The following is a 27040-nucleotide window of genomic DNA, read 5'->3' as shown; positions in this document are numbered from 1 at the left end:
CTGTTTCTCTTTCCCTCTTTCTTTCTCCCCTTCTTTCCCCCAGTCAAGTCTGTCCCGTATTCAGTAAGTGAAAATAAAATAAACAATAAAAGGTGAATCAAATGGACCATTACGGCAAGGCTGGGATGGTCAGTTTGGTAAAGTAAATCCGTTGGGCATCTTTCTTTGCCTTTAGACAACAATTCTGATGCAAAAGAGCCAAACGGGACAGGCCAAAAAAAAAACAAAAAAAAAACAAAAACATTCTTCCGAAAAGAAAACCTCATTTCTGCCGTTCAATACTGAACAAATTTAAACTTTTTAAAATTATTCAAAATGAAAAACGCTTAACCGCGTCTCTAATAAAACCGCTGTAACTTCAGAGGTAACGTTCATGTGTTGATTAATGGTTTTCTTTCGTTTTTGATGTACTGCAGAATACTTTTATAAAATCCAGGCCAGGAAAACCACCTTCATGTTTTTCTGTGTTTTATCTTCAGCTACTTTGACACAAAGGCCTCTGCTGTGATGCTCACACCTGTGATAAAGTCTTGCGTGTGTCAGCTTCCTTTTTATAGATACAAAAATATGTAAATGTACTGATCTGAATTATAATATTTCTGACTGTCAAAATTTCCCAGATTTAAATCGAATCGTGGATCGAATCGATTCGGGACCTTGTGAATCGGAATTGAATCGATTCTAGAAATCAGTGACGATACCCAGCCCTAGTATTCTGGGAATTTTATTATCATTTTCTGACACAGGCGCTGCATCCATCATTGTGCTCTGCTGATAAGACCTGAACAAAGACCTGAAGCAAAACTAAACACACTGAACATCGACCACAAGGCTGTCAAAATAAAACAGGAAAAGGGCAGACTAAGACGCACGAATAGGGGAACAGGGAAGTGACAGTGCGAGACGAGAGGTGGAAACGGCTATGGACGAACGCACGCGACAGATCGAGGAGGCGTGGACTAAACACGAGGAGGGGAAAACGGGGAAAACCCAGACACACAAACAGAGACACACAGAGAGGAGACAAGTAACTAAACTGATGCGTGACAGAGACCAAAGCACAAGAAAAGTCAAAACGTTGCGTTCAATGAGCAAGAAACATGACATTAACACATTTATTAGATCACCTGGGATAAAAACAAGAAAACACTAATATCTCTGAAGCCTGTGAGAAACTGTTTTAATGATGTTTCTTGTTCTGTAAATACATACATCATCAAAGCACTTGAATTTTTCTGCTTTTTTGTAAAAAGGTACATTTTAAAAAACGTGGATACAAAAATGATTAAATTTTAGCATTAAACTGCTAAGTGTAATCATTAAACGTTTGGCTTCATGATTATAGAAAACAAGTTATTTTATCATTTCCAGTTGAATATTTTTGTCATGGGTTTAAATTCAAAGACATGCTGAGATATGTTGATGTTAGAGGGGCAGCAGATCATTTTCCCCTCAGAGGAACGAGGTTTATGGTTTCTTTGACGTCACCGTCGGTGTTTTCCTGTTTGTGCGCAGAGGTTCCTGGGCGGAGGAACGAGCGTTTCTACGACTGCTGTAAGGAGCCGTACCCTGACGTGACCTTCACCGTGGTGATGAGGAGGAGGACGCTCTACTACGGGCTCAACCTCCTCATCCCCTGTGTCCTCATCTCCACCCTCGCCCTCCTCGTCTTCCTGCTGCCCGCCGACTCCGGAGAGAAGATCTCCCTGGGTGAGCGCTCAGCTCTCTTTATCGGTGATGACAGTTACTCCGATTCTTAAAGTACTTCCTCAAAGACTTTCCAGACTAGTAAAATTCACACACTGTGAGAGTGTTCAGTGTGAACAGAGGCAAAAGCACAAGATTACAGAGAAAAACCAAATGAGCAGCGCCCGGCGGCAGCAGGGAGGAAAAGTCCTTTTAAACAGGAAGAAGCAGAAACAGACTCAATGCTTCCACCTTATTGTGAGCAGAGCAGCAGGAACAGTCCAACACGAAGGAAACAAAGCAGGATGGAGATAAGGCCAAAACACCGAGTCACACAAAGGCACAGAAATGTGCTCTGATCTGAAAGAATACATTACTGGAATATAGATGTAACGTGTTTTCATTCGAGGTCGTTACCTGTAAGATGTTCTGCTTCTCCTGTTTGAGCTTCAGTTCGATGTTTTGCTGAAATTTGCACCAGTCAGAAAACGATGTCACAATTAAACATCCTGTGTAGAAAGATAAACTCTGTGAAATAGCCCGAGACTGCACATATTCTATAAATATAACTTTAGCACAGTCGGGTCCATTATACTCTCGCTGAAGTGGCCCTCGCCCATCTGGAACAGCGATTACCTGACAAAAGAGAGTCGCCCGCTAATTCTGTTCACATCCACCTGATATTCACCTTCTTCTGTTGTGAACATGTTGCATGGACCTTTCTTTAAAGACAGACGCCGCTCAGTCCCAACACTAGAACTATAACTGGAGACTGGAGGATTGTTTATGAGTAAAGTTAACCCTTTAAAACCGGTCGGAGCGGGCACGCTCCGTTTTGCGCAACTACTTTTAAATCCTTGTAGCACTGCAACCGCGTAAGCTAGCGCAATAAGTTTTTTTGCATATAAAGCCGGAGGAGTTGTACTTACATCTTATGCCATCAGCTTGTCCTCGGTCACAGTTTCCTTCCACATAAAGCTTTGCAAAAACTGCATAAAAAGCACTTGCAGCAACGAAAACATAATATTCTAGAAACACGCTTTGCCGCTCCGATCAGCTGTTTGTAACACTTCCTAGGTTGGAATAGACGTCAGCGCAAACTTTTCCATGTCCGCCATGACCTGCCCGAAACCGGAAGTGACGTCATTTTCGCTGAAATGTAGTTTTTTACCATCAGGACCTTATGAGCCTATACTTGTGTTTTTAAAAGTTATCTTTGACTTTATGACTTTCTGTGTCGTTTCTGGGATGCTTAGGACTCATATTGCACTGCTGGAAATAGTTTATTTTGATGCACATGCTGCTTTTTTGCAAATTTGCATCATAATATTTATTTTCGTTTTTCCTGCAGTATATAAAAATTGGTGTATCTCAAAAATAAAACTATGAAGACACTCAAAATAAATTTCCTGTGGTGGGAAACTATTTTGTGCAACTTTTTTGTATTTACAGTTTTGAGGGATAAACCTCTTAAATTTCTCTAACTAGAAATATATGTTAAAAAAACAAAAACGATTTTCATTTTTTTTTGTAGTTTATTGCACTTTTTTGCAATTTATGTAATTACTATGCACTTAATGCAGACATATTATTAAAATTTGGGCTATAATGATTGTATTGATGTATAGCAACTTGAAATGCTCCCAAAAATGGCTCCACAGCATGTAAAAAAATAATACAAGCTCTGGCAGACTTGGTTCTATGGTAGGTCTTAAAGGGCTAAGGGACAAAAATCATACCTGAGCTTCTCTCTGTAAATCGCTCCCTGGGAATCTGCGCGTTAAATCATTGATTGAACGATAAGGAAAGAAGGATGCAGGAGAGAGGATGTCAGCACAGGAGGACATGAAACACGTGAAGCGATGTATGTCATCAGATCCAGTTTGCCTCGTTGGTGTGAACTGAACCGGAGGGTCATCGCTGATGAGGGCTGCGTCTCTGCGCATCTTTTAAAGCTTTCTGTTGAAAGCAGCACTTGAACTGACAAATGAAACCAGAAGCGTGTGCTTCGTTTTTCCTGACATCCACAAGGTCGTGTACCATGGATTTATCCCCCAGAGAGAGACTGTCGCTGTGGAGTTCTCCTGTAATGTCCCGCGGCATCTAAGGGAGACGCCTGAAAGGGCCGGGGGTTTCTATCACACTAACACGACCTTCAGTCACCACCGCCACGAAAAACACTCACAGAAGGAGATCCAGCAGCCATCACAGAGGGACGACAGCAAACACGGTATGACTCCAAGAGCAAATCACAAAGAGCAGTAAAGTGCTCTGCAGGTGTGAGATGATGGTGTTCAGGTGAAGCTTTCTGAAGGCCTCACATCAGAGCAGAAACGAGAGATTTCTGAACAGCTGGAAGAATCAGAAAATATGTTTCTGTCATTTTTTCAGGCTGGTCCTTACAAATATCCGTCCTAGCAGTATTCAGTCTCTCAGGGGGATGGCGGGGGTGTTTTGGACACCTGCTTCGTCCACTGAACCTGACATGACTGATGTCTCAGAGTCGATATTCATCAGCCATAAAACGTATTGGAACAGGGAGTTGGAGGTGCCAGCAGGCCTCCAGCTACTGACGGCAGACACGGCATCTTCCCCTGGAACTTTAATTTACGCTCTTAATCAAACTTGAATGTCAAGAGGGCCATCACTCTTCACATCTCCCAAAGTTCATCCGACTTTCACTGAGCCAGCGGGTCGAGACTGAACAGGACCGTTCACACATCGTCTCTGCAAAAGCAGACTGTAGGAAGGACTCCACCTGGGAGGAAACGGTGCGAGGCCGAGTTTAATAAGAAGAAACAAGGATCCAAACAGAATTCTCACAATATTCATGCGAGACACGGCAGATCGTTTTAGCCTCTCAAAGCAGCGGCCGCGCTACAAGGGGATTCATTCGCTTTGTCATAATCTGTGCCCATCGCTGCAATCCCAACCCATCATCATAAGTGAGAACAGAAAGGCATGAAAAGGTAATGATGGATTTCACTTACTCCAGCTTTAAAGTCGTTTCTTATATGAATGAGCAGCAAATAGTGATGAATTTGAGCTGTGGATGAGTCTGACAGAGACGCTAACCTGGAGCCTCGTTAATGGAAACCAGCACATTAGATCCTCCACATTTCCAAAACGGTTCGAAACAAACGAATAAGCTTGTATTCAATATAAAATTATAAAAGATGTCAGAACACTGTGAAATTGATGAGCGCACTAAAAACACGAAGCTGATGACAGGTTTGTGCCTGCAGGTATCACCGTGCTGCTCTCTCTGACCGTCTTCATGCTGCTCGTGGCCGAGATCATGCCGGCAACCTCGGACTCCGTTCCCCTCATAGGTGAGCCTCACTCAGATTATGCTGCTCATCCTTAATCCCTCCATCATCTCATCTCTTCCTGTGATGGAGTTATAATTGGAAGCCAGCACAGGAAATCTGTTGCTGGCTGCTCATAATCACCATATAAAATCCATCCTGAGCTGTAGGCTGAGGAAAACTTACTCTCCATCATTACTTTCGGTTTCCCAGTACAGCCATGATGTATTTTACTCATGCTGGACAAAATATATATATATATATAAACACCCAGCTCGCCCCTGCGGGCGGTTTATCCTTCAAGCTCGGGTCCTCTACCATATATATATGAAAACCTAAAAATAGTTCCAAATTCAGCTTAAAATCTTCTGGGCTGGGTGTTTTTGGTCCAACACTACCCCACTTGGCTCCTAAAATGAACAGAAAGGGCTCGCTGCAGCCTGCAGGACCAGCTCCACTGATAATTCTGCCAATTATCACATTTATGGGAGATTAAAAACGACGAGTAACCAACACACGAGTAAGACAAACGTAAGCGTAGAGGATGTTGCAGATGTAAAAGCTGGGCAGCACTGAGTGTCCTCTGGACGTCTGTCTTTCAGCGCAGTACTTTGCCACTACCATGGTGATTGTGGGTCTGTCGGTCATCGCTACGGTCCTGGTTCTGCAGTATCACCACCACGACCCCGACGGAGGACACATGCCACAGTGGGTCAGTAACTCCACTTCTTTTCTTCTTCTGCATTTTAATTATGTAGCTCCAGCATGCGCTGATTTCTCAGTGAGGAGTCCAGTTTGGTCTCTACGTTGTGCCGAGTCAGCTTTAATGAGCTGCAGGTCCTTAACGAGGTCTGTGCTTTAACGAGCTCTGAACAAGAAGAGGCTTCGCTCCAAGAACTGATTGACTATTAATACAGACCCTATTTATTTTACAGCAGCTTCCTTCAGAAACTTCAGAAAGAACGACTACACACACACACACACAGCACACACACACACACACACACGCACACACACACAGCACACACACACACACACACACACACACACACACACACACACACACACTTGGGGCTCTGAACAAGATTCCATTAAAGCAGAATTTAGTTTGAAGGTCAGAACTCTTACCTGTGTGTGTGTGTGTGTGTGTGTGTGTGTGTGTGTGTGTGTGTGTGTGTGTGTGTGTGTGTGTGTGCGTGTGTGCGTGTGTGTGTGTGTGTCACGGTCGTGTGTGAAGGTGACAGTCCTGCTCTGATGCCTCTTATGAATGTGAATGTTCCTGCTGAGGAAGAGGAGGGACGACCACTGAGGTGTGAAGGAGAAGCTGTGAGGAGGACGAGGCTGTCCGCTCCGATCACACGAGGAGTCCAGCAGTTTGTTTGTTTCAGTTTGAATGAATGAAGCGTGCAGGAGAACAGACACCTGAGAACAGGCTGTCACACACAGGCAAACAAAAAGCTGCACAGATGAACTCACCGAACGTGTGTTCAAAGTAAAGCCAGAGTTTTGGCTGCAGGTTTCTCAAACTCAGATGACATGAATGCCAAAGATAATATTCAAATATTGCCAATAGTATCACTGATTTCAGGTTCCAGTCACCTCCATGGCCACAGGTGTATAAAATCAGAAACTAGGTGAGCAGACTGCATGTGCCGTGTGGTACCGTGATAGGACGCCGCCTGTTTTATATACGCGCCGAATAGTTTTCTATACGAGATCGCTGCAAAAAGTGCAGCCTTACCTAATGTCCACCTACTGTTACTCATTTATATTAAGATTTAAGCATCTAGCTGGTGTTGGTGTGGAGAGTAACCTTCAGTAATAAATCACAGCAATAGGATATTCATGTAGTTGTAAAAAGCATGATAATATATTAAGTAATCCAAAGTATTCAGGATACGTTACTCTCATTGAGTAACATAACAGAATACGTTACAATATACATTTTGGGGCATGTAATCTGTAATCTGTAGTGGAATACATTTTAAAAGTAACCTTCCCAACACTGGCTGTAGGCCACGTAAATCGCAGAGGAGATGCTGAGGCGCAGAGGTCGCCAACTTCCTGCAGAGTCAGTGGAAAGTAGAAACAGTTTGGGGATGCTGCCTTCCTGTTCCAACATGACTGCACACCAGAGCACAAAGCAAGGTCCAGGTCCATGAGTCAGTTTGGTGCAGAAGAGTCCTGGCCCCAACCCGACAGAACACATTTAGATAAAATCAGAGTGGAGACTGAGGTGTTCTTGTCCAACATCAGCGTGTGTTCTCACAAATGTTCTTCTGGAACAATCTGAAGTGCTGAGATGTTTCTGCAAACGGTTCTTCTGTGCAGCTCAGTCTTTGAACGCTGGTCTGAATGGAAGATGTCGCATATTCAGTGAAGCCCTTCTTGGTGATGGGTCAACACTCAGAGCCACAGAGGAGGATGCAGCGCTGCTGTTGTCTTGGTCTCCTGCTTGGTTTCCAGGTGGAGTAGAGCCTTCTAGAAACAGCCTGTGCCTCGTTCAGCCTGAGCATGTAGTCCTGCTGGGCTCTGTCCTGACTGGACTGCCAGGTTAAGTCAAATCCTTGACAGGTTTCAGGTTCTCATCAGTAACAGTCAGACCTATGATACGGACTGAGGCCGAGCCCAACCCGACGTTATTGGTTTGTCTTGTTCTGTAACTGGTCCGAGGACTGAGCAGATGGGAGCAAAGCACAGGTCACATAACTTGTGCACGACCCCATATGCACAGGAGGGTACAGGTCTCTACAGGAATCATGTCTCTGAACGCAAGACCGTCAGAGTGATGACATTTTATAAAACTTGTCTCTTCAAAGACTCGTTTGAGGGTTAAGACTTGTTAACATTTTGCTCTGGTGTCGTTGCACAGGGCTGGCGTCAGGACAGAAATGGTTCATATATACACGGCTGCAGTGGCGGTCTGCCTCTCGGGATCGCCGGGACACTTCCTGGGGTCCGGAGGGTCAATTCCAACGCTGTTGAAGGAATTTAAAATCCAAACACAGCTGTCAGTCAGCAGTATGATAGGAGTCGAAGTAAAATTGGTTTAAATATATTCCTGCCTGTAGTTATGGAGTCATGAGGGAAAAAAATTCATATTCGTTTTTTAATAGTGTGAAAACATGATGACTCTGATCATCTTTGTCTAAAACGTAAAGTTTGTTTATGAAAATGTGACAAATACAAAAATAAGAAATCAGGAAGAAACAAATATTTACGCACCGTCAGATTTGATATTTAGAAATAAAATATTTCATACAGCTTTTGCAGAACTACGAATGCAGATTTCGAGAAGAGGTGTTCGAGATGTTGCATTATTCTTTAAACCTGCAGAAAGTTTGACATTCAAACCATGTGAGCGGCTGCTGTGGAGGTTTGTGTGACCATCACTCTCAGGGAGAAGGAAACGGCTTCAGAGCAGAAGTTTGAGTCTGGAGGGTTTCGGTGCTTTTGTGGGAAGTGAAGAGAAGTTTAAAGAACGTGAAAGGAAAGGAAATCCAGGCAGACTGTGACGGACGCGGAGAGGAAAGAAATGAAATGGCTGTAATTTAAGGTGCTGTCCGTGCTCCTCGGGATGACTCAGACTGAGCAGTTTGAGGACCGACTGATGTTCAGACTCCGTCCATCAACACTGCGTTTGACAGCTAAATATTTAATGAGTGTGTGTGTGTGCAGTGAGATATTGGACTGCTGGAGAAGATTTCCTCGGAGAGGCGAGCAGCCCCCCTCCCACTTTATTCATGCTCTATTTTTATCTGCCCACTCCTCCTGCGTCGCACACGGAGCTCGTATCTCTCTCACTCGTGCACATTTGTTCCGCATAAACATGTTTGTGCATAAATGAATTTTAATCACGTAAATATTTCCTTACTTACGCACCCTGTAAAGTCAACTTTCAGATAAGCACGCTGTAATTACTCTGCCTCTCCGTGACTCTTTTACTCTCTGACTTCTCCTGAACGTGTGAACATGTGACGCTTCACATGCATATGGAGGAGGTGATCTGATTAGACTTCAGAGCTTCTCTCTGCTTGCATTTGTATATTAACGAGCTTCTGATTTCCCAGATATTTATGCAACTCTTCTACACTGTAAGCAAATAAATCCAAACTACCGATCAGTAATTAACAAATGAGGAAAAACATTTTGGTATAAAGGATCTGCTTGTTAATGAGTTCATTTTTCTTCTGAAGAAGAAATTTCCTCGTTTCACCATAGGGCTGGGCCATATTATATCGGTACAATGCTAGGCAACGATAAGAAAATGAAACATCGGGATAGAATATGGATAAAACGCGCATGCGCAGCGGTAACCGAGAATGAGAATGGGGAAAGCAGAGTTGAGTGAAGCGGATGAACCAGAATTGGTTTGGAAAAATGGTGCAACTGAACTGGTTTGGTGTTTGTCCGTCAGATACACAACAAAGCACATTTTTTTGTAGAACATGCAAGCGGCCGTCGTTATTGCCGTATTTGTTGGACTAAGGTGCTCGTAAATCTGGGAGTAATCTGGGTCCTAAACTCCGTCCTTTTAGGTCCCGAAGTCAAACGAACATCACAGAGTTAAAAACTGTCTAAATTCTTTCATCTGTAATAAAACGATCAGCGTTGCTGCTTTACCAGGTGTAACTATGAAGTTTAACTTCCAGGCATCCATGAAAACAGAATTTATTACACTTAACGGAGTTAGAAGTTAGCAGAAGTTAGCTCGCTAGTTTTGCTAGTTAGCCAAGCATGATGTAGCATGTTCTGACTGAGAGAGTTCTGAAAACATTCAAACGTACAGCTCTGCTATCACTTCCAGCATGAATGAAGACAGAAAACTAAACAGCAGTGACGTTTGTGGGGTTACTGGAGTTGGACTAGGTGGTATATAATGATGTGCTACGTCAGACCTTCCCAAAGTGGGGGAGGGGGGCGCGGTATGAAAAGGGGGGAAAAAAACAACGCTTGGACACTGCTAGCATAATGGACAGGTTTTTGTCGGGGCTCCCACACAAACGCAAAGCAGGAGATGAAGCATTCCCTTTGGTTTCACCTGCACAAGCGCCGAGGTAGGTCTCCCTGCAGGGTTGGTTTTCCCTGCATCGGGAGCAGCGCTGGGCTCTTCAAATCACAGACAAACAGGATCCCACATTCTTGATTTTTAGTTCACAAACACTTCTTGTAATGACTAACTACTCCTGACATTTTGGAGATGTTTGCTCTTTATACAGTAAAGTTACAGCGGGATACGAATAACATCAGGCTGATCCTGCCACAATTATCCCCCAGTTCAAATACCAGACAAACAGGATCCCACAGCTGTTTATGTTTTTGAACCTATTTTGCACAGACAGGCATTTTTTGAAAAATGTATTGACGCAATGTTGAATATTATTACACAGGAAAAAACAACTACACGTAAAATAATCACTGCCTTTGTAAATGGAGGGACAGTAGCTGTCTGTGTATGTAAGCGTGTAAAACCTGCCGATAGAGACAAAATACTGTTTATCTGCCATTCTGCAATTCATCTCATGTAAACAATAACGTGGCCACAGCGTGATGTGAATAAAGGCACATACCTTTGACGTTGCGTGATGAACTCTGTATTCCTCGTCCACATGTAAACGCAAAAAAGGAGTTTAAAAAAAAATCTCCGTTTTCAGTGATTCAAAACGCCATCTACGTGGACGAAACAGCTGCGTGTTCAAAAATACCCGTGTAGGTGCGGACGCAGCGTAAATGAGTTAGTGGTTTATTTCCTTGCTACCTGTAATTTACTGCAGTTTACTTGTATTTGCTTGATTGTTTACTAAATGTTTGAGGTGTGAAATAAACCGCAATGGAGCAAAATATGGGCGTGCGTGGTTGGAGGAAGTGTGTGTGCGTGCGCGGGGCTACATTTTTAAAACAAAGGGGGGCCCAGCAAAAAAAGTTTGTGAACCACTGTGCTATGTGATCGCTAGCGACACAGCTATGTTAGCATAACATAAACAGTGAAGCTGGAGGACGAACACTAACACTTTTCCACTTATAAAAGTTAACGTGAAGGTTCTTCATGGTTAGAGACAAATGCAATCGCATGGCAGGATGCTGTAAACGGACCAAACTTCAGTCAGGAGAACAACTGAGATAATCCATCCACAATATGAGGTTAGTCATTAATATACTGCAACAACATGGGAATAGAGCCGCTGTGATAGAATACAGCATTAATGAATCAATGGTACAGAAGTGGAGGAAGCAAGAAGAATGAATAACGTTTGATTTATCTGACTGCTTTGTTTCACTTATGTTACGGTTTGGAGGAGGACTCAAGCGCAGGACTCCGGTTCTGATGCTCACAAGAAGGATTTATTTACAATTCACCAGGTGTATATACAAGAAGGTGCGGGGGGTGCTATATACAGCTGAGTGAGGGAAGAAGGGGTCTCCAGGGAAGTCCAGGGGGAAAGCACGCGTTCTTCAGATCATCCACACACACGATCACAGGCTCACACTCTGACACTGCCACACGGGAATCACACGGGGGAAAATCCAGGAAGCTCTGTAGACAGGGAGACAGGGTTAAGTACGACGCAAAATAGGGCTGCTCAATTAATCGAATTTTAATCACGATTACGATCTGGGCTTTCAACGATCATTAAAAATGACTGAGCCGATTATTAGCCCCTCCCTCATTTATCCGCGACACCTTAAAGGCCGGTCCGTGAAAATATTGTCGGGCATAAACCGTCCGTGGCGCAAAAAAGGTTGGAGACCGCTGATTAAGAGGACCCGAGGGAAGCTCGGAAAGCTAAGCAGAAGTTATTTGGAGAGTGACTGCCGTTGGTTGAAAAGAGAGTTTAAAAAAAAAAACTTCAGTGGTGTTGCACACTATGTTATATTATTTTTTTAAAGTCATTGTTAACCCTTTAAAGCCGGTCAGAGCAGCACGCTCCGTTTTGCGTAACTATTTTTAAATCCCTGTAGAACCTGAACCGTGTAAGCTAGCGCAATAATTTGTTTTGCATATGAAACCGGAGGAGTTGTACTTACATCTTATGCCATCAGCTTGTCCTCGGTCACGGTTTCCTTCCACATATAGCTTTGCAAAAATTGCATAAAAAGCACTTGCAGGAACAAAAACATAATATTCCAGAAACACGCTTTGCCGATTCGATCAGCTGTTCGTAACACTTCCCACAGTGAAATGATGCACCTGCTGTTTTCTTTGCAAATTTGCATCATAGGATTGTTTTTTGTTTTTCCTGCAGTATATAAAAATTGCTGTATCTCCAAAATAAAACTATGAAGACACTCAAAATAAATTTCCTGTTGTAAACTATTTTTTGCAACTTTATTGTATTTAAAGTTTTGAGGGATAAACCTCTTAAACTTCTCCAAGTAGAAATATATGTAAACAAAACAAAAGCGATTTTCAATTTTTTTTGTAGTTTATTGCACTTTTTTGCAATTTATGTAATTACTATGGACTTAATGCATACATATTATTAAAATATGGGCTATAACAGTTGTATTGATGTATAGTAACTTGAAATGCTCCCACAAATGGCACTACAGCATGTAAAAAAAATAATATAAGCTCTGGTGGACTTGGTTCTATAGTAGGTCTTAAAGGGTTAAATAAATATCGTCAAATAATCGTGATCTCAATTTCAGTGAAAATAATCGTGATTATCATTTTTGCCATAATCGAGCAGCCCTAACGCACAAAGGAAAACACTCTTAATTAGACTTTCTGTAGCTTGACTTCACTAACGCGTGGTAGACAACGATCCAGCGATGAACAGCAGTCGCCTCCTGGTTTAAATGCTGATCGTCTTAATGACGACATGAAACTGCACTGAAGCTCCTCTTTTTAACTTCAGTGGATATTATACATGGTTATGCTCAGGATATGTCAGCCCATTTCTACTGGAAATGCCTTTTGGTTAAACTTTCAGCGAGGAATTTGCATTTGCACTGTTAAATGGATGGGGGGTTTTTTGCGCTAGTAAAGTTGTGCAGTTGTATTTTGTCTCGCAGAAATTATATCGTCAGTTATATCGTTATCGCAAATTTTCAAATATATATCGTGATATATATTTTTGGCCATATCGCCCTGCTCTGTTTCACCATCACAGTCTCATGGCGGTGTAATGACAGACTGACGCACTGGGCATGCAGGGTTGTGCTCTTAGTGAGCATCCTCATGCCTGTGATCAGAGAACAATAAAATACTGTGAACGGTTCAATTAAAAAACGAAACCTGAGACACAGAAAGAACAGCTGAGGTTTGGAAAGCTGCATCTGAACAAAGCACAGTGCACAGCAGCACGTTTGGAGGAAACCAAACACCTCCTGGCAACTGTCAGCGTGGTGGAGGGATGATGATTTGAGCTCCTTCCGACCGCTGACTGGCTGAAGGAAGTTCTACAAGCTACTGAATTGTAGGATGCATTCTTTACGGGGCTGCAGAAAATCCTAAGAAAATGTTTTTCACCTACTTGGTAAATGGACTCGCACCTAAATGGTGCTTTTCAACTCTGTCTGTGCACTCGAACCACTTTCGTACCACAAGCCTCATTCACCCATTCATACATGTTTCATACAAGCACTTTTAAGCTAACATTTAAATGATACAGACCAAGTAACACAAACTTCCTCAGGCACTTGTTATGATGACCCTTAATCTTTAAGGTGGGAACAGATAGCAGGCTCAGAGAGAACGCAAACAGAAAAGGAGTTTCCAATAATGAGGTTATTTATAAGTTTAAAGTCATGACATCCAAAAGGTGAACAAAAAGTCCAAATATTATCCAAACGGGTTTGAAGCTGTAGGGGACGAACGCACAGGGGAAGGAAGCCCTAATCAAGAAGCCAGATAAAATATATAAGAAATATATAATAATGATAAAACAGGAAACAACTTGAAGGATTCGTACTAAACATGGAGACGAGAATGAGAAGCCAAACACACAAAGCGACATCTTAATCGTAAGTTCCAAGGAACCAAAACACAGAATCGCAAAACTGGAACTCTGATAACAGAAAAATAAATCAAATTTACTTTGAAATAATGACTTTCTTCTCTTTCTTCTTTAGACTCGTGTGATTTTGTTGAACTGGTGTGCCTGGTTCCTGAGGATGCGGCGCCCCGGCGAAGCGAAGGTCCGTCCAGCGTGTCACAATGCCGCCAAGCGTCGGCGCGGCAGCCTGTCCAGCCTGGAGCTCAGCGTCAGCCAGGGCTCGCTGCGGCACAACCCACAGGTAAATAACAGCAACCTCCTCTACGTCGGCTTCAGGGGTGTGGAAGGACTCCACTACGGATCCCCCACTGACCCTGAGCTCCTGTGCTCACGGCTCATTGGAGGCGCCGTCGGTGCTGAGGAAGACGTGCTGAGAGCAGGAGGAGGGGTTGGAGCTGGAGGAAGAGCGGGGGGAGCAGCTGGGGGTTCAGCCTTGGAGACGGAGCTGAACCAGATCCTGGAGGAGGTGAGATACATCGCTGGGCGTTTCCGCGGCCAAGACGAGGAGGAGACGGTCTGCAGCGAGTGGAAGTTCGCCGCGGCGGTGATTGACCGGCTCTGCCTGGTGGCGTTCTCGCTCTTCACCATCCTCTGCACCATCGGGATCCTCATGTCCGCCCCCAACTTTGTGGAAGCCATTTCCAAAGACTTCTTCAGCTAAGGAGGGAAGACAGGACGAACGAGTGTCTCTATTTTTATATTTATGGAGAAATCTCACGTGCAACCCGAAAACCAACGTCTTGGTCCCAGCGCTTTGACTTCACCCTCATCGTGTCCTCGTAGAAACAATTATCCTTCAAATAAGAGATATGTCATTGCTGTACTTTTCTTTTTTCAGAACTGAACCTCTGTGGATTCCCACTGTGACCTTTGGACATTTACTCACTTATATCAAACACGTGTTCAGCCGCTCCAGACCTCATTGTTGTTTCAGACTCTTCAGTTTAGTTCGTGATGGCAGTTCTCCCAGCGCTGGAGAAGCAGAAAATCCAGGTTTAAAGAAACTGTTGAAAAATACCGTATTTCCCGGACTACAGAGCGCACCTGAATATTAGCCGCACAAGCTAAAATCAGGGGAAAATCCTGTTTTGTACATACATTAGCCGCACCTGACTAAAAGCCGCAGGTGTTTCAATGTTGACTTATCATATGTAAGAGAATATGCACAAAGGGAATTGTCAGGAAAGAGATGGCTGTTTGGAGACATCACTTTTATTAATACTTTGCAAAACAAGTTACGGGTACATATTTGCACAACTTTTTTGGTATATGTACAAGTAGCGGTAATTACAAGTAGGAAACATGTACTGTGCTTCATAAATGAGTAACAAATGTAGTACATAACAATAACCTGCAGCACACCAGAAAAATAGATTCGGACTACCTTTTAGGCTCAGGTGCAGTGACACAGCTTAAACAAGAAGAAAAGTCAGTCATTCACCATCTTTCTCTTCTTCCTGCGCTCTAAAACCACCAAAGTCCTCTCCTCCAGTGTCGGACACGAACAGGCTCAGGATGGCTTCGTCATCCACTCTCCGCTTCTCTCCTTCGTTGTCACTTTCAAAACCAAACAAATCCTCGTTGTCAGTGTCGAACACCCTCAGAAGGGCCGTGGCGGTGTCCTCCTCTCCATCATGCAGCAGTCCAGCCCTTCGAAATCCGTTGGTGTTCGTGGATGTTTTCACTTTTCCACGCTGTCAGAATCCACCGGTGGAGTTGAGCATAACTTGCTTTTCACAAGTTTATTCATCATCCACGCCTCCCGCTGAACGCGTAGCGCTACTTTGAAGTTTGTTTTTCGCGCTACTTCGTACGGCACTACGTTGCCTGGCGGATGGACACGTGACCAACATACCACTCTTGAACCCCGATACTGTGTGTCTGATCACATGCCCTTCCGCCAGGCAACGTAGTGCCGTACAACAGCGGAACAAACAAAAATCGTCTTACGATATGACAAAAATCATGGACAATCCATAGAAAAGCCGCACCTGACTAAAAGCCGCAGGGTTCAAAGCTTGTGCAAAAAGTAGCGGCTTATACCCCGACAATTACGGTAATCAACCACACTCACAAATTTGGACGTCTCTTTTGCTCCAAACTGAAACAGAAATCTGGATTTTTCTAGAACCAACTGAGGATCCCGATTGAAGAACTGAATTAAGACTTTTTGAAAAGATGTTCCTGATTTGGTTTCAAGCAGCCTGTGCTTTGAAGCAAACAACTTTGTTTTATGATAACTTTATTTAAAAAAAGTTATCCCAACCTACCTTCCCTGTGTGGAAAAAGTAACTGTCCTAATACATCATGAAGTAACTGTGATTAACCACATTTCTGTAAAGCTGAGTTTCTCTGCCACACTGAGTCAGAAATCACTTACAAAGAAGTTCAGTGAACCACAGTGAGAGCCGTTATCCACACATGGAGAAAACCTGGAACAGGGCTGAGCCGAGCCAGGAGTGACCGACCTTCCAAAATTACTCCAAGAGCATCCGAGTCAAAGTCTGGACTTCAGTCAGACTGAGGTGCGTCCGCGTGACCTTCAGCAGGCGTTCATGCTGGAAAACCTCCAGTGTGTCTGAATTCAAATAATCCTGAAAAGAAGACAAAATTCCTCCACAGTGATGTGAAAGACTCCCTGAATGGATCACAAACATGAGACTGCAGGACTTGCTGCCGAGGGTTGAACAGCCAGTTATCAGATTTAGGGGGCAGTTACTTTCGCACACAGGGCAGGTGGGTTTGATAACTCTTCTCTTGGTTTATCTTCGTTCAATATTAAAAATAGTTTGTTGATTGGAAACATGTAAGTATGACAAATATGCAAAATAATGTGGAAAATACTTTCTCACAAACATAGTTTAACCTGTCAACATCCACCAGGTCACCAGGTGCAGAGTTAGACGTCCAATGAAGTCTCAGAGATTTCTTTATCTGAGTGTGATGGACGTAATAATAATGTGTTAGTCCCAGTAGGGAAATTACTTCCTCTGCATTTAACCCGTTCACCCAGTGAAGCAGTGGGCAGCCACCAATGCAGCGCCCGGAGGGCAGTGTGTGGGGACAGTACTTTGCTCAGGGGTACCTCAGGTTAGCCGTTCAGTGGAGTCAAACCCCGACCTTCCCATCATGGGGCAACCACTCTACCTACTGAGCTATCCCCCCCCCCCCCCCCCCGCAACATTAAACACAAACCAACCCTGGATGGTTGACCAGTGACCTGGTGGATGCTGTGAGATGTGCAGTCTGTTGTGCTTGTATCATCTGTGCTCTTTCAGTCCATTAAGCATTAAAATGATCCTACAGCGATAACGTTTCTGTACAGCAGTGGACACCATTGTTTTACTGCGTCTGCCTGTTCGTCTTTACTCCAAACACGATGTTCATCTGCAGTTTTTGTGAGGTCTTTTGTGCCATCATAGATATACACAGAGGCATTAAATGGACAGTGTCCTTGAACGCATCATCGTTTCCACTAAGTTTCAGGAAGGAAAACAGCATGCAACAACAAACATGTAAGTATATATGAATTGCAAACCTTTCCAATTCTTTCCAGTTCACTTATTTTAGTGCTGGTACGAAGGACAGTTTATTCCTTCAGTGAGTCATTTGTATCAGAAAGAACTCTGCATCTCCCCATCTCTGCTTCCTCAGTCCCAGAGAGAGACGTGAGAAAAGCTTAAAATATGTAGAAATGATGCTCCTTGTATACAACGCCGCGAATACGTGCTGCCAGGTTCTTCCTTTTTATAGCAGCCAGAAGCGATCCTTTCAAACTGTGCTTCCCATTATTTATTTTTAAATATCACGTCTCTCTTAGAAGAGAGGCTTGACCAAGGTAGCAGCCATTTAAACTCACAGCATTTTAAAGAATGTAAAACACATGATGTGTGTATACCCACAACAATAAAGTGCCAGTTTCCTCCAAAGAAAAAGCACTGCATGCTTCTTTCACCACATTCTTTAAAAAAAGGTGTGTTCACGTTTAGATCTTTCTGCAAAATATTTAGTAAGTAAGAAAATGTTTTCTTCAAGCAACAAACAGCTGTTTGGAAAAAGGCCTCATACAGAAAGAAGCCTGTGCGGGATTTTAGAACTCTGAGCGGATCCAAACGTCAGCGCTTCAGGGAAAACATGCAGGAACTGACAAAAAACTGCAGTTCCTCTAACGTCCAGCAGAGGCTCCAGCAGGTCGGTCCCAGTGACTGTAGAAAAGAAGCTAAACAAACTTTACAAAATGAGTTTCCCCAACAGCCTCGGGTAGTCCAGTTTACTGAAGAACACCTCAGGCTGTCAGGTTAAAACACTCGGTGGTGTTTTCGTAGCGTAAACGCTGGCCCTCCTCTCAGAGCCTACGCTCTATCTGCTATTGCCGAACAGAGATACGCAAGTTTCTCCGTGACTGCAGCTGCAAGTCAAAGCTGTTATGATGACGTTCCACCCCAATTTAACATCACCGCGGTAGGAAGTAGAATCAGACTTATGAGAGAGGACTCATTGGACATAAATCAGCGTGATGAGAACTATTGAAAACAAAAGAAAGAATCTTTGGAAAAAATTTATCTGAGGAGAATTATTACTTTTTTGTCTGACCCCAGCCCCATCCGCTAACATGTAGGGGGCGGGGTTTATGACCTATACTGCAGCCAGACACCAGGGGGCGATAGAGACGTTTTCCGCATCCCAAATGAAAACTTTACAGCAGAAATAAACATGTTTACAGCCTGATAAACTGTTTTGCTCTTAAAAGTCTATTTCTCTTTATAACTGATAACTGACCTCTGCATTATTAGAGGCGTGGCCTCTTTGACTGACAGGTGGATGGCGACACAGGCGGTTGTAGCTGCTAGCTGTCTGAACAACTGGACTGTGTTTGTGCTGCTGGAGCCTGTTGGATAATTTTTAACGCGATTACCTGAACAATAATATGGCTGCTGTGACTTCATTACCTGTGTAGAGCTACACGAGGACAAACATGCTGTGGGTTTGCACGCTTCAGCACCTGTTCCAGTAACGCAGACACAGGCGCTGCGTTTGAGGAGCAGCAGATGTTCTGAGTCCGCTCTGATAGAAAGCAACAAAAGCTGATTGGCTGTGAGCGAGTGTGACACTCTGTCAATACTCTCCCTGTCTGTGTGAATGGAGGGTAATTTTCCAGATTGTTCTCTGGGGGAAACTCGTTTCCTTTGCTCTTTCATTGCGTGTCATTTTTAATTTGGCCTGCGGTGTGGAGCCCGAGCCGAGGCACAATGAGTCCTGCTGTTATTCACCGCTCGACCCGCCGCTCTGCTGCCAGAACAGCCGGCAGCTCCTCCGGGAGCAGAAACGCGTCCACCTCTTTTAAAAGGAGCAATCAGCGAGGATTTTACTGCTCCATGGCTCACAGACTGGGATACAATATATCTGCTGGGATCACCAGCTGCTCTCACTTTGTCTGGCCTGAAGCGAGTTCTGGGAGCACATTTCATGACACGTCCAAAACAGCCGAACACTGAAGAAGAGAAAGTGCCAGAGTTCACATAAGAGGGTAAACCTTTCACATATATTTATTCCTCTGTATCCTGCTGCCGTGGTGGATGTTCGCATTAAACATGGCCACAGTTCTGATAACGAGGTCACCTGTGCACATAATCCATGTGAGCCAGAAGCTCAGGCTTCATTTCAGGTGTAGCAGGAGGCGGGGCTAAAACACCTTAAACTGTCAGCCCTGCAGCACTACTCCAGCACGCTCGTTCCACTCACACAGGCACACTTTTGTTTCTGTACACATTTTGAGCACTCCCACCTCTCCACTGTGGTAAATCTGCTGCACACGAGCGGATTTCAAACAGTCTTCACAGCTTGATGCTCTGCGCGTGTGATTTGGGGTGAACTGGCGTGGACGTGCCTGTTCGCCCTCTGATAAGTGTGGCTTTGGCTCTAGTGTTGTGGGGACATGGTAAGCAGGCACGACAGTCTGAGCATCAGTAACTTCCTGTCGTCAGGCTCTCAGGAATCCTCTTTCACTTTCAAATAAATATTCTCTGCTTTCCTTCTTTAATATTACCCCTGCTGAATCAGCATGCATGCAGACATGCTCTACTCTTTTGTGTTTGCTTTTGTTTTTTGTGTTCTGCAAAGTGCAAAAAAGTACGGTGGCCCTGAGAGGCCAAACGGACTGCAACTTCAGAAAACACTTGCAAAAAGAAAAATGCTGCAAAAGCACACGAAGCACAACGGAAATAGGAAAAAAGACAACGGAAATGTTCCTGGGGAGACAATAACCCGACGGACCAGTTGCACGAACCAAAACATGCTAACCAGTGCGCTAGGACTGGGACACACTTCAAAGAAGTGGAGGAGAGGTAAATATGTTGTAATCTCATGATTCTAATAATACTACAGATATCTGGAATATACATTCAAAGGTAATTCTAACAAAGATAATGTTTAATGTAGCCTTAGAAATGAAGCTTTTTTAAACTCGAGAACAAATACTAATAAGTCAAAGTCATTAAAGAATATTGCAGTTAATGTGTTCAGGTTTTAATTTGGCATTGTCTTCATCAGGCAATGTATTGTCCATATTGTGGAATCCAGCTAGTGGGGCAAATTGGAGTTTTTTGTGGGTCCTGTGGAACTAACATTCAAGTTTTAGCACCTTTTATAGAGAATGGTAAGCACTTCACTTTCCTAAGTTCTAGTATTTATTGCTCACCTTTTAATTGCTTCATAATGACTTATATACACCACAGTAGCTTCAGTAGTGCGTGTTAAACTTTTTTTGATGTGCCATTCCAAAGTACTATATTCATTTGCTTATTCTAAGGTTTTTGTATTGTTAAAGACTCTGTATGCAAAGATAAATCAGAATTCCAAAAACGCAAAGGCATGAACTGGTAGGTACTAAGAACTGTATTCTGGTTTAAGCCTGCCACCGGTTCTACGGCATAATTTTAAAAACTAGTTTATGACTTAATAGGGCATATGTACACAGTGACGAAATTCTTCTAACTTCTCTAATTTTGCTCATTTTGAGTTGTCAGCATAGAGGTCTTAATGAGAGTGATAAGTCCTGAATCCTGGTCCATGTTCTTTGAGCTTTTGCTGGCCTTTATTTAAGCACACATCAAGAAGATTAAATACTTGAGTCATGTTTATTGAGACTTGTTTCAGATGTGGTATTTTTTTTAAAAACACTTATTAAGTGCATTTGTGGATTCCTGCGGTCGTAATTATCTTTTCATGTTTTCTCTTCAACCTTAGGCCCAGTCTCAGTCACAGACATCATCAATAAGTATTTCTCTGAGGGCCATACATATGAAGTGATCCTGGATTTTCTTGAAAACAAGCATAATATTTGTATGAGTCTGAGAACATTAAAGAGGAGGCTAAAAGATGCTGGAATGACTAGAAGGACAGACTTTACTCCCACTGACATTGTCATTTCCACTGTTACACAAGAACTGAGAGGCTCAGGTCAGCTTCTGGGTTACAGATCCATGTATCAGACACTGCGACAAAAGTATAATCTGAAAGTTAAAAGAAATGATGTAATGCACATACTCTCAAGACTAGATCCATATGGTGTTAAGCGTCGCTGTAAACGCAGGTTTGTTCGAAGAGGATATTTTTCAGAAGGACCAAATCAAGTGTGGCATGTGGATGGTTACGATAAGCTGAAGCCCTTTGGTGTTGCTATTAGTGCATGTGTCGATGGATTTTCAAGGAAAGTTATGTGGCTCAGCTGTGGCAGCTCAAATGATACCCAGGTATCATTGCAAAATATTATATGGAGTGCTTGTCACGGTTTGGTCAACTTCCAGCATGCCTTCGTACAGACTGTGGCACAGAAAATGGCACAATGGCAGCCATTCACTGTGCTTTAAGATCAGACCATGGAGATGAACTTGCAGGAGCCCACAGTCATATGTATGGTACCTCAACTACAAATCAACGGATTGAAAGTTGGTGGTCTTCGTTCAGAAAGCAAAGGTACATGGCTTTTAAAATATATTCTGAAACTAAAATTGAATGGTTCTGAAGGTGTTTCGTGGTCAGCGATATACTTTTTTTTGTGGGTGGGGTTTTATACTCAAATATTAAATTACAGTCACAAACAAAGAAAGAAAAACAGTCACCTACACATTTTTCTCATGTGATGCACAACTGCTTCAAAAAATATAATAAATGGTTTGGTATACCAGTGACATTTGTTTGTATTAAAACAACTCACTCAAAAAGAAAATCCTACTCAGACATTCCACAAAAGTCCTAAAAAGGAACTATAAAAAACAACAAACAAACTGACATTCAACATTTTAAATTATTATGAATCCTAGAGGCAATGGCATCAGTAAAGATTGATGTATTTAAAACTGAGTAAAATTTATTCAAATTTGTGTGCCTACGTAGTACCAAACTAACATCTAGATCAAATAGTTTACCTGTAGGGAGTCATAAATAAAAGAACAAGGGTTTCTTCAAATTTGAGAACTGTAATATGAGTAATATAAGAACATTGATCCAACATGACAGAAATTTGTTAGAGGAGGTCATTCGTTTCAGACATTTCTTCGACTTTGTGTGCCAAAAAAAAAAAAAAATACTGATGTTTAGCTTTTGGATTTCTGTGTGGTATCCAACAAGTGATAACAGCTTCAGTGTTCATGGAGAAACAAAATAGTACATTTATATGTGTAACGGAGCGGAAAGGCTGATTTTATTTCCAAGATGTTTTGTGTTTTTTAAAAGGAAGGAAACCTTCCTCAAAACGGGCAGAGCAGTGGAGCCGCCAAGGGAAAGCACACAATTTAAACTGTAATGTTAAAAATATAATTTATTATATTTAAATAGTTAAAATGTAAAATGAATTAAAACAACCTTGGCCAAGGGGTAACACAATAAAAAGCAATAAAACACAACATTAAGTCCAGTGGCATCCGCCACGATATAAAAGTCACAAAGAACTAAAAAAGTCCAGCGAAGTGATGTAAAAGGGAAACCCAGCGGAGTCCTCGCCTTCCTCCCCGCATTCCGCGTCCTGGTACGCTGAAGAAAGGGAGGGAGCGGCAGTCACTATTCTTTTCGGCAATTTTCATTCAATAAAAGGGGCTAAGTCAAAGACTTACCCCGGGTGGGCAGAGCTCTCAACTCCGCCCGCCGCTTCTTTAAAACTGCAAATCGGCACCAGCTGTCTCGCCGCCTCTGCTCTCCCGCAGTGCACAAGCTGGGCTCTCGTTGCTACTGCCGTCCGCCTGTTTGCTCCGCGTCCCTAGTCGCTGGTGCTGTCCGTCCTCCTCTAACGCCCAGCTCCACCAGCCCCTTCGGCTTGCAGGCGCTGCCGCCTGGCACCACTTACTCCTGGCCGTCTCTCTAGCCTCTTGGTCGAACCCCTTCCTTTGGTCTGTCAGGCCCTCTTATTGGCCTCTCTGGGATCTCTCGCAGGTGTGATCAGTTTATTATCAGGTAGGGGCGGAGTCTTTCCAGGACAAGTCACCAAATAAATACCATTAAAACATGCAGTAAAACTCATAAAAATAAACCAGTGTACAATATTAAAATATTAAAAAGGTAAAACGCAGCAAAACATGCATAGTAGAAAAACTTAGATGACTTGTCCCTTTCCACCCCGTGACATCTGGACAGACCTGTATATTACAACTTTTCTTAAGTTCAACCGCCAAATGCAGGAATAACAGAAGGATTAATCATTTTGTTAAATTTTGTTATTTGTGTGAAGTTGCTTTTTTTTTCCTGCAGTGCATTGATGAAACACTTCAGAACATGTGAATAAGCTTTTCTTTGAACGAAATTGCGCACATTTCAATATTCTTAAGATTACGACTTTTTTTTTAAAGAGGACAATTACATTGAATTACTTGTGTTATTAAATTTTATATGCCTTGTCATTCCACCATTAGAACTCAGTTCTGGATTGAACTCTTCAGTGACCTGAGGGAGAGGCATCTTTTCAACGGCAGTCATGAACATAAATGCCTTCTACGATATGTCTTCCTCAATGTCTTGCAAAAAGAGCTTGACGAGTACAGAGATCTCTGGAACACTCGCACCATCCGACCTGTGCGCCAATCTTGTTGTCCATCTGGTAAACCAGAAGCCATGTATCACCTGCCTCATAGGTATGTATTTAGTCCATGTATTTTATTTCATAGTTTTACTAAAATTTTTCTTCCTCAGTATAGTGTATTGTATGTGCAGGATACCTGTCCAGCTTGCTGTTATTAAACCTGTTGTTCATTTATAAATGGTTCAGGAACAGTCCATCCCTTATGTGCACTCTTTTCTTTCTTGACCTAACCACTTGAGTTAAGTAAGCAGTATGCCATTTAGGTTTAACAATTTGCCCTAACTGTTACTCACAGCAGGTATTACACACACTTTTGCAATTGAATAGTATTTTTTGTTGTTTTCACCTTTTTGCTGAATAGAAATTAAAGCTGCCACTTGTGTTTTGCCATTAGTTCTGTTCTCTGACTTCATGCACATACGTTTTATTTTTATATTTTTTCCAAAAAGAAAAAGTTAGACAATCATATTTTAACTTTGGATCACATCTTGGCTAAAAATGACAAATGTAGATATATGCATAATTAAGATTCTTTAAAATCACAATTTCCAGAACTGACTTTTAATTATAAGATTGACTTTGCGCTTTTGCTGTAACCTTGAAGGATAGTACCTGGAGAAGTGACTGAATTTGTTCATTTTTCTGACTGACCTAAGGTATGGTGGAAGAGAGTGTGGATTCCAAGTGCCTCAAGACATCCTGCACCAGTTTGATGACATTCTACCTGCTCAGTACAGTCTATGTGGGGACGACAATCTCCAGGTTCATTTCACAAACTTGGAAAGACAGAGTGAGCTCCCTCGACCAGTCAACTGGACTACTGCAGTTGAAAATTATATAACACTCAAAAATATGACTGGACTTTAGAAGTCAATGTAAAATCATCTGCTAGATGTGGGTACAATTACCACTGACACTAATTGTCACAAACCAACTTTAATGAGTATTGAAAAAAATAGTACCATAGTTTTTATATAAATAGTTTCACTACCGTCAACTTTTCAGTGTGTACGCTTTCTACCTGAAGAAATCAAAAGACCATACTGTACAAAATAACTTGTTCCTTTTAATTAGGTGTTGTAACAAACACGTTGATTAATTTGGAGATCTGTTTTACAAACAAAGGTTTACAAAAGCATTCAGCGAGACCTGTATTTATGTGGGTTTTTCCTATTTCTTTTTTTTAACTCCAAGAACAACTTGCATATCTTACAAAAAATGTAATCAAACACAGAAGTGTTTGATTAAATAAAGCCTTTTAACTGAATTTATCAGATTTTTTTCCCTGTGTTATTATACTAGCGTGTCTCAGTACATTAGAATACTTCAGAAATGTTTCATTTTGTTACATTGGCAATTTCTTAATACAGTGAAATATGTCTAGCTTGTTCAACTGTCCCACTATGATACTATGCTTTTGAAATTCCAAAACCTGATTGAACTTTCTGCGATGCATTAAACTTTATGTGATTTACACTAGAGCAGGGCGATATGGCCAAAAATATTTATCACAATATATATTTGAAAATTTGCGATAACGATATAACTGACGATATAATTGATGCGAGACAAAATACAACTCCACAACATTACTAGCACAAAAAGAAAACCTTCCATTTATTTTCACTTAAACAAGAAGCTGGTTTTTATGAACATTAAAGCTTTATAAAAATGTAACAGTGCAAATGCAAATTCCTTGCTGAAAGTTTAACCAAAAGGCATTTCCAGTAGAAATGTGCTGACATATCCTGAGCATAACCGTGTATAATATCCACTGAAGTTAAAAAGAGGTGCTTTGCAACATTAAACTGCAGTGTGCAGTACGCATTTTTCGGACCATAAGGTGCACGGGATTATAAGGCACATTAAGCGAAACAAAGCAGTCAGATAAATCAAACTTTATTAAACTCATTCTTCTTGCTTCCTCCACTTCTGTACCATTGATTCATTAATGTTGAATTCTCTGGCAGCGGCTCTATTCCCATGTTGTTGCAGTATATTAATGACTAACCTGGTATTGTGGATGGATTATCTCAGTTGTTCTCCTGACTGAAGTTTGGTCCTTTTACAGCATCCTGCCATGCGATTGCATTTGTCTCTAACCATGAAGAACCTTCACGTTAACTTTTATAAGTGGAAAAGTGTTAGTGTTCGTCCTCCAGCTTCACTGTTTATGTTATGCTAACATAGCTGTGTCGCTAGCGATCACGTAGCACATCATTATATACCAGCTAGCCCAACTTCAGTAACCCTACAAACGTCACTGCTGTTTAGTTTCCTGTCTTCATTTATGTTGGAAGTGATAGCAGAGCTGTACGTTTGATTTTTTTCAGAAATCTCTCAGTCAGAACATGCTATATCATGCTTAGGTAACTAGCGAAACTAGCGAGCTAACTTCCGCTAGCTTCCTGCTAGCTTCTAACTCCGTTAAATGTAATAACTTTTGTTTTCATGGATGCCTGGAAGTTAAACTTTATAGTTACACCTGGTAAAGCAGCAATGCTGATCGTTTTATTAAAGATGAAAGAATTTAGACAGTTTTTAACTCTAAGTGATGCTGCAGTGTTGTTTGACCTGAAGCATACGGAGTTTAGGACCCAGATTACTCCCAGATTTAAGAGCATCTTAGTCCGACAAATATGACAATAACAACGGCCGCTTGCATGTTCTGCAAAAAAATGTGCTTTGTTGTGTATCTGACGGACAAACACCAAACCAGTTCCACATCACTGAAGTTGCACCATTTTTACAAACCAATTCTGGTTCATGTGTTTCACTCAACAATCGGCCATGTGCGTATGAAAACAAAGCCACTGCGCATGTGCGTTTTACTCCCATTCTATCGCGATATTTCATTTTCCTATCGTTGCCTAACATTATACCGGTACTACCGTGAACGGTATAATATGGCCCAGCCCTAATTTACACAAATTATAAATTATTAGAAAAAAAATTTCAGAGTTTAAAATCACAAACTT

The 27040-nt window shown here is 42.2% G+C and overlaps 1 protein-coding gene and 2 long non-coding RNA genes across 3 annotated transcripts in view; 2 read left to right on the top strand and 1 right to left on the bottom strand.

The window, feature by feature from the left end:
* Positions 1–15384, top strand: part of LOC146666912 (neuronal acetylcholine receptor subunit alpha-7-like) — a 57265-nt gene extending 41881 nt beyond the window's left edge. The window contains exons 7-10 of the mRNA XM_085415041.1: positions 1516–1710; positions 4932–5018; positions 5597–5706; positions 14070–15384. Coding sequence (XP_085271167.1) covers positions 1516–1710; positions 4932–5018; positions 5597–5706; positions 14070–14654 — 977 coding nt within the window. The 3' untranslated portion in view covers positions 14655–15384. The remainder of the gene's footprint in view (positions 1–1515; positions 1711–4931; positions 5019–5596; positions 5707–14069) is intronic.
* On the bottom strand, positions 14512–15518 carry LOC146666911 (uncharacterized). Its single transcript, XR_014912820.1, has 3 exons — positions 15378–15518; positions 14880–14965; positions 14512–14650 (listed from the first exon to the last, which is right to left on the bottom strand). It is a non-coding gene; the product is annotated as an uncharacterized LOC146666911 (long non-coding RNA).
* Positions 15519–19872: 4354 nt separating this feature from the next.
* On the top strand, positions 19873–25517 carry LOC146666910 (uncharacterized). Its single transcript, XR_014912819.1, has 5 exons — positions 19873–20337; positions 20543–20648; positions 21239–21967; positions 23896–24114; positions 24719–25517. It is a non-coding gene; the product is annotated as an uncharacterized LOC146666910 (long non-coding RNA).
* The last annotated feature ends 1523 nt before the right edge of the window (positions 25518–27040 follow it).

This window comes from Rhamphochromis longiceps, linkage group LG7 (assembly GCF_057381845.1).
Source record: "Rhamphochromis longiceps isolate RC_006_pf linkage group LG7, R_longiceps_female_GT1.1, whole genome shotgun sequence".
NCBI lineage: Eukaryota > Metazoa > Chordata > Actinopteri > Cichliformes > Cichlidae > Rhamphochromis > Rhamphochromis longiceps.
Note: the sequence above shows the minus strand (reverse complement) of the source record. Positions and strands in the feature narration are given on the sequence as shown.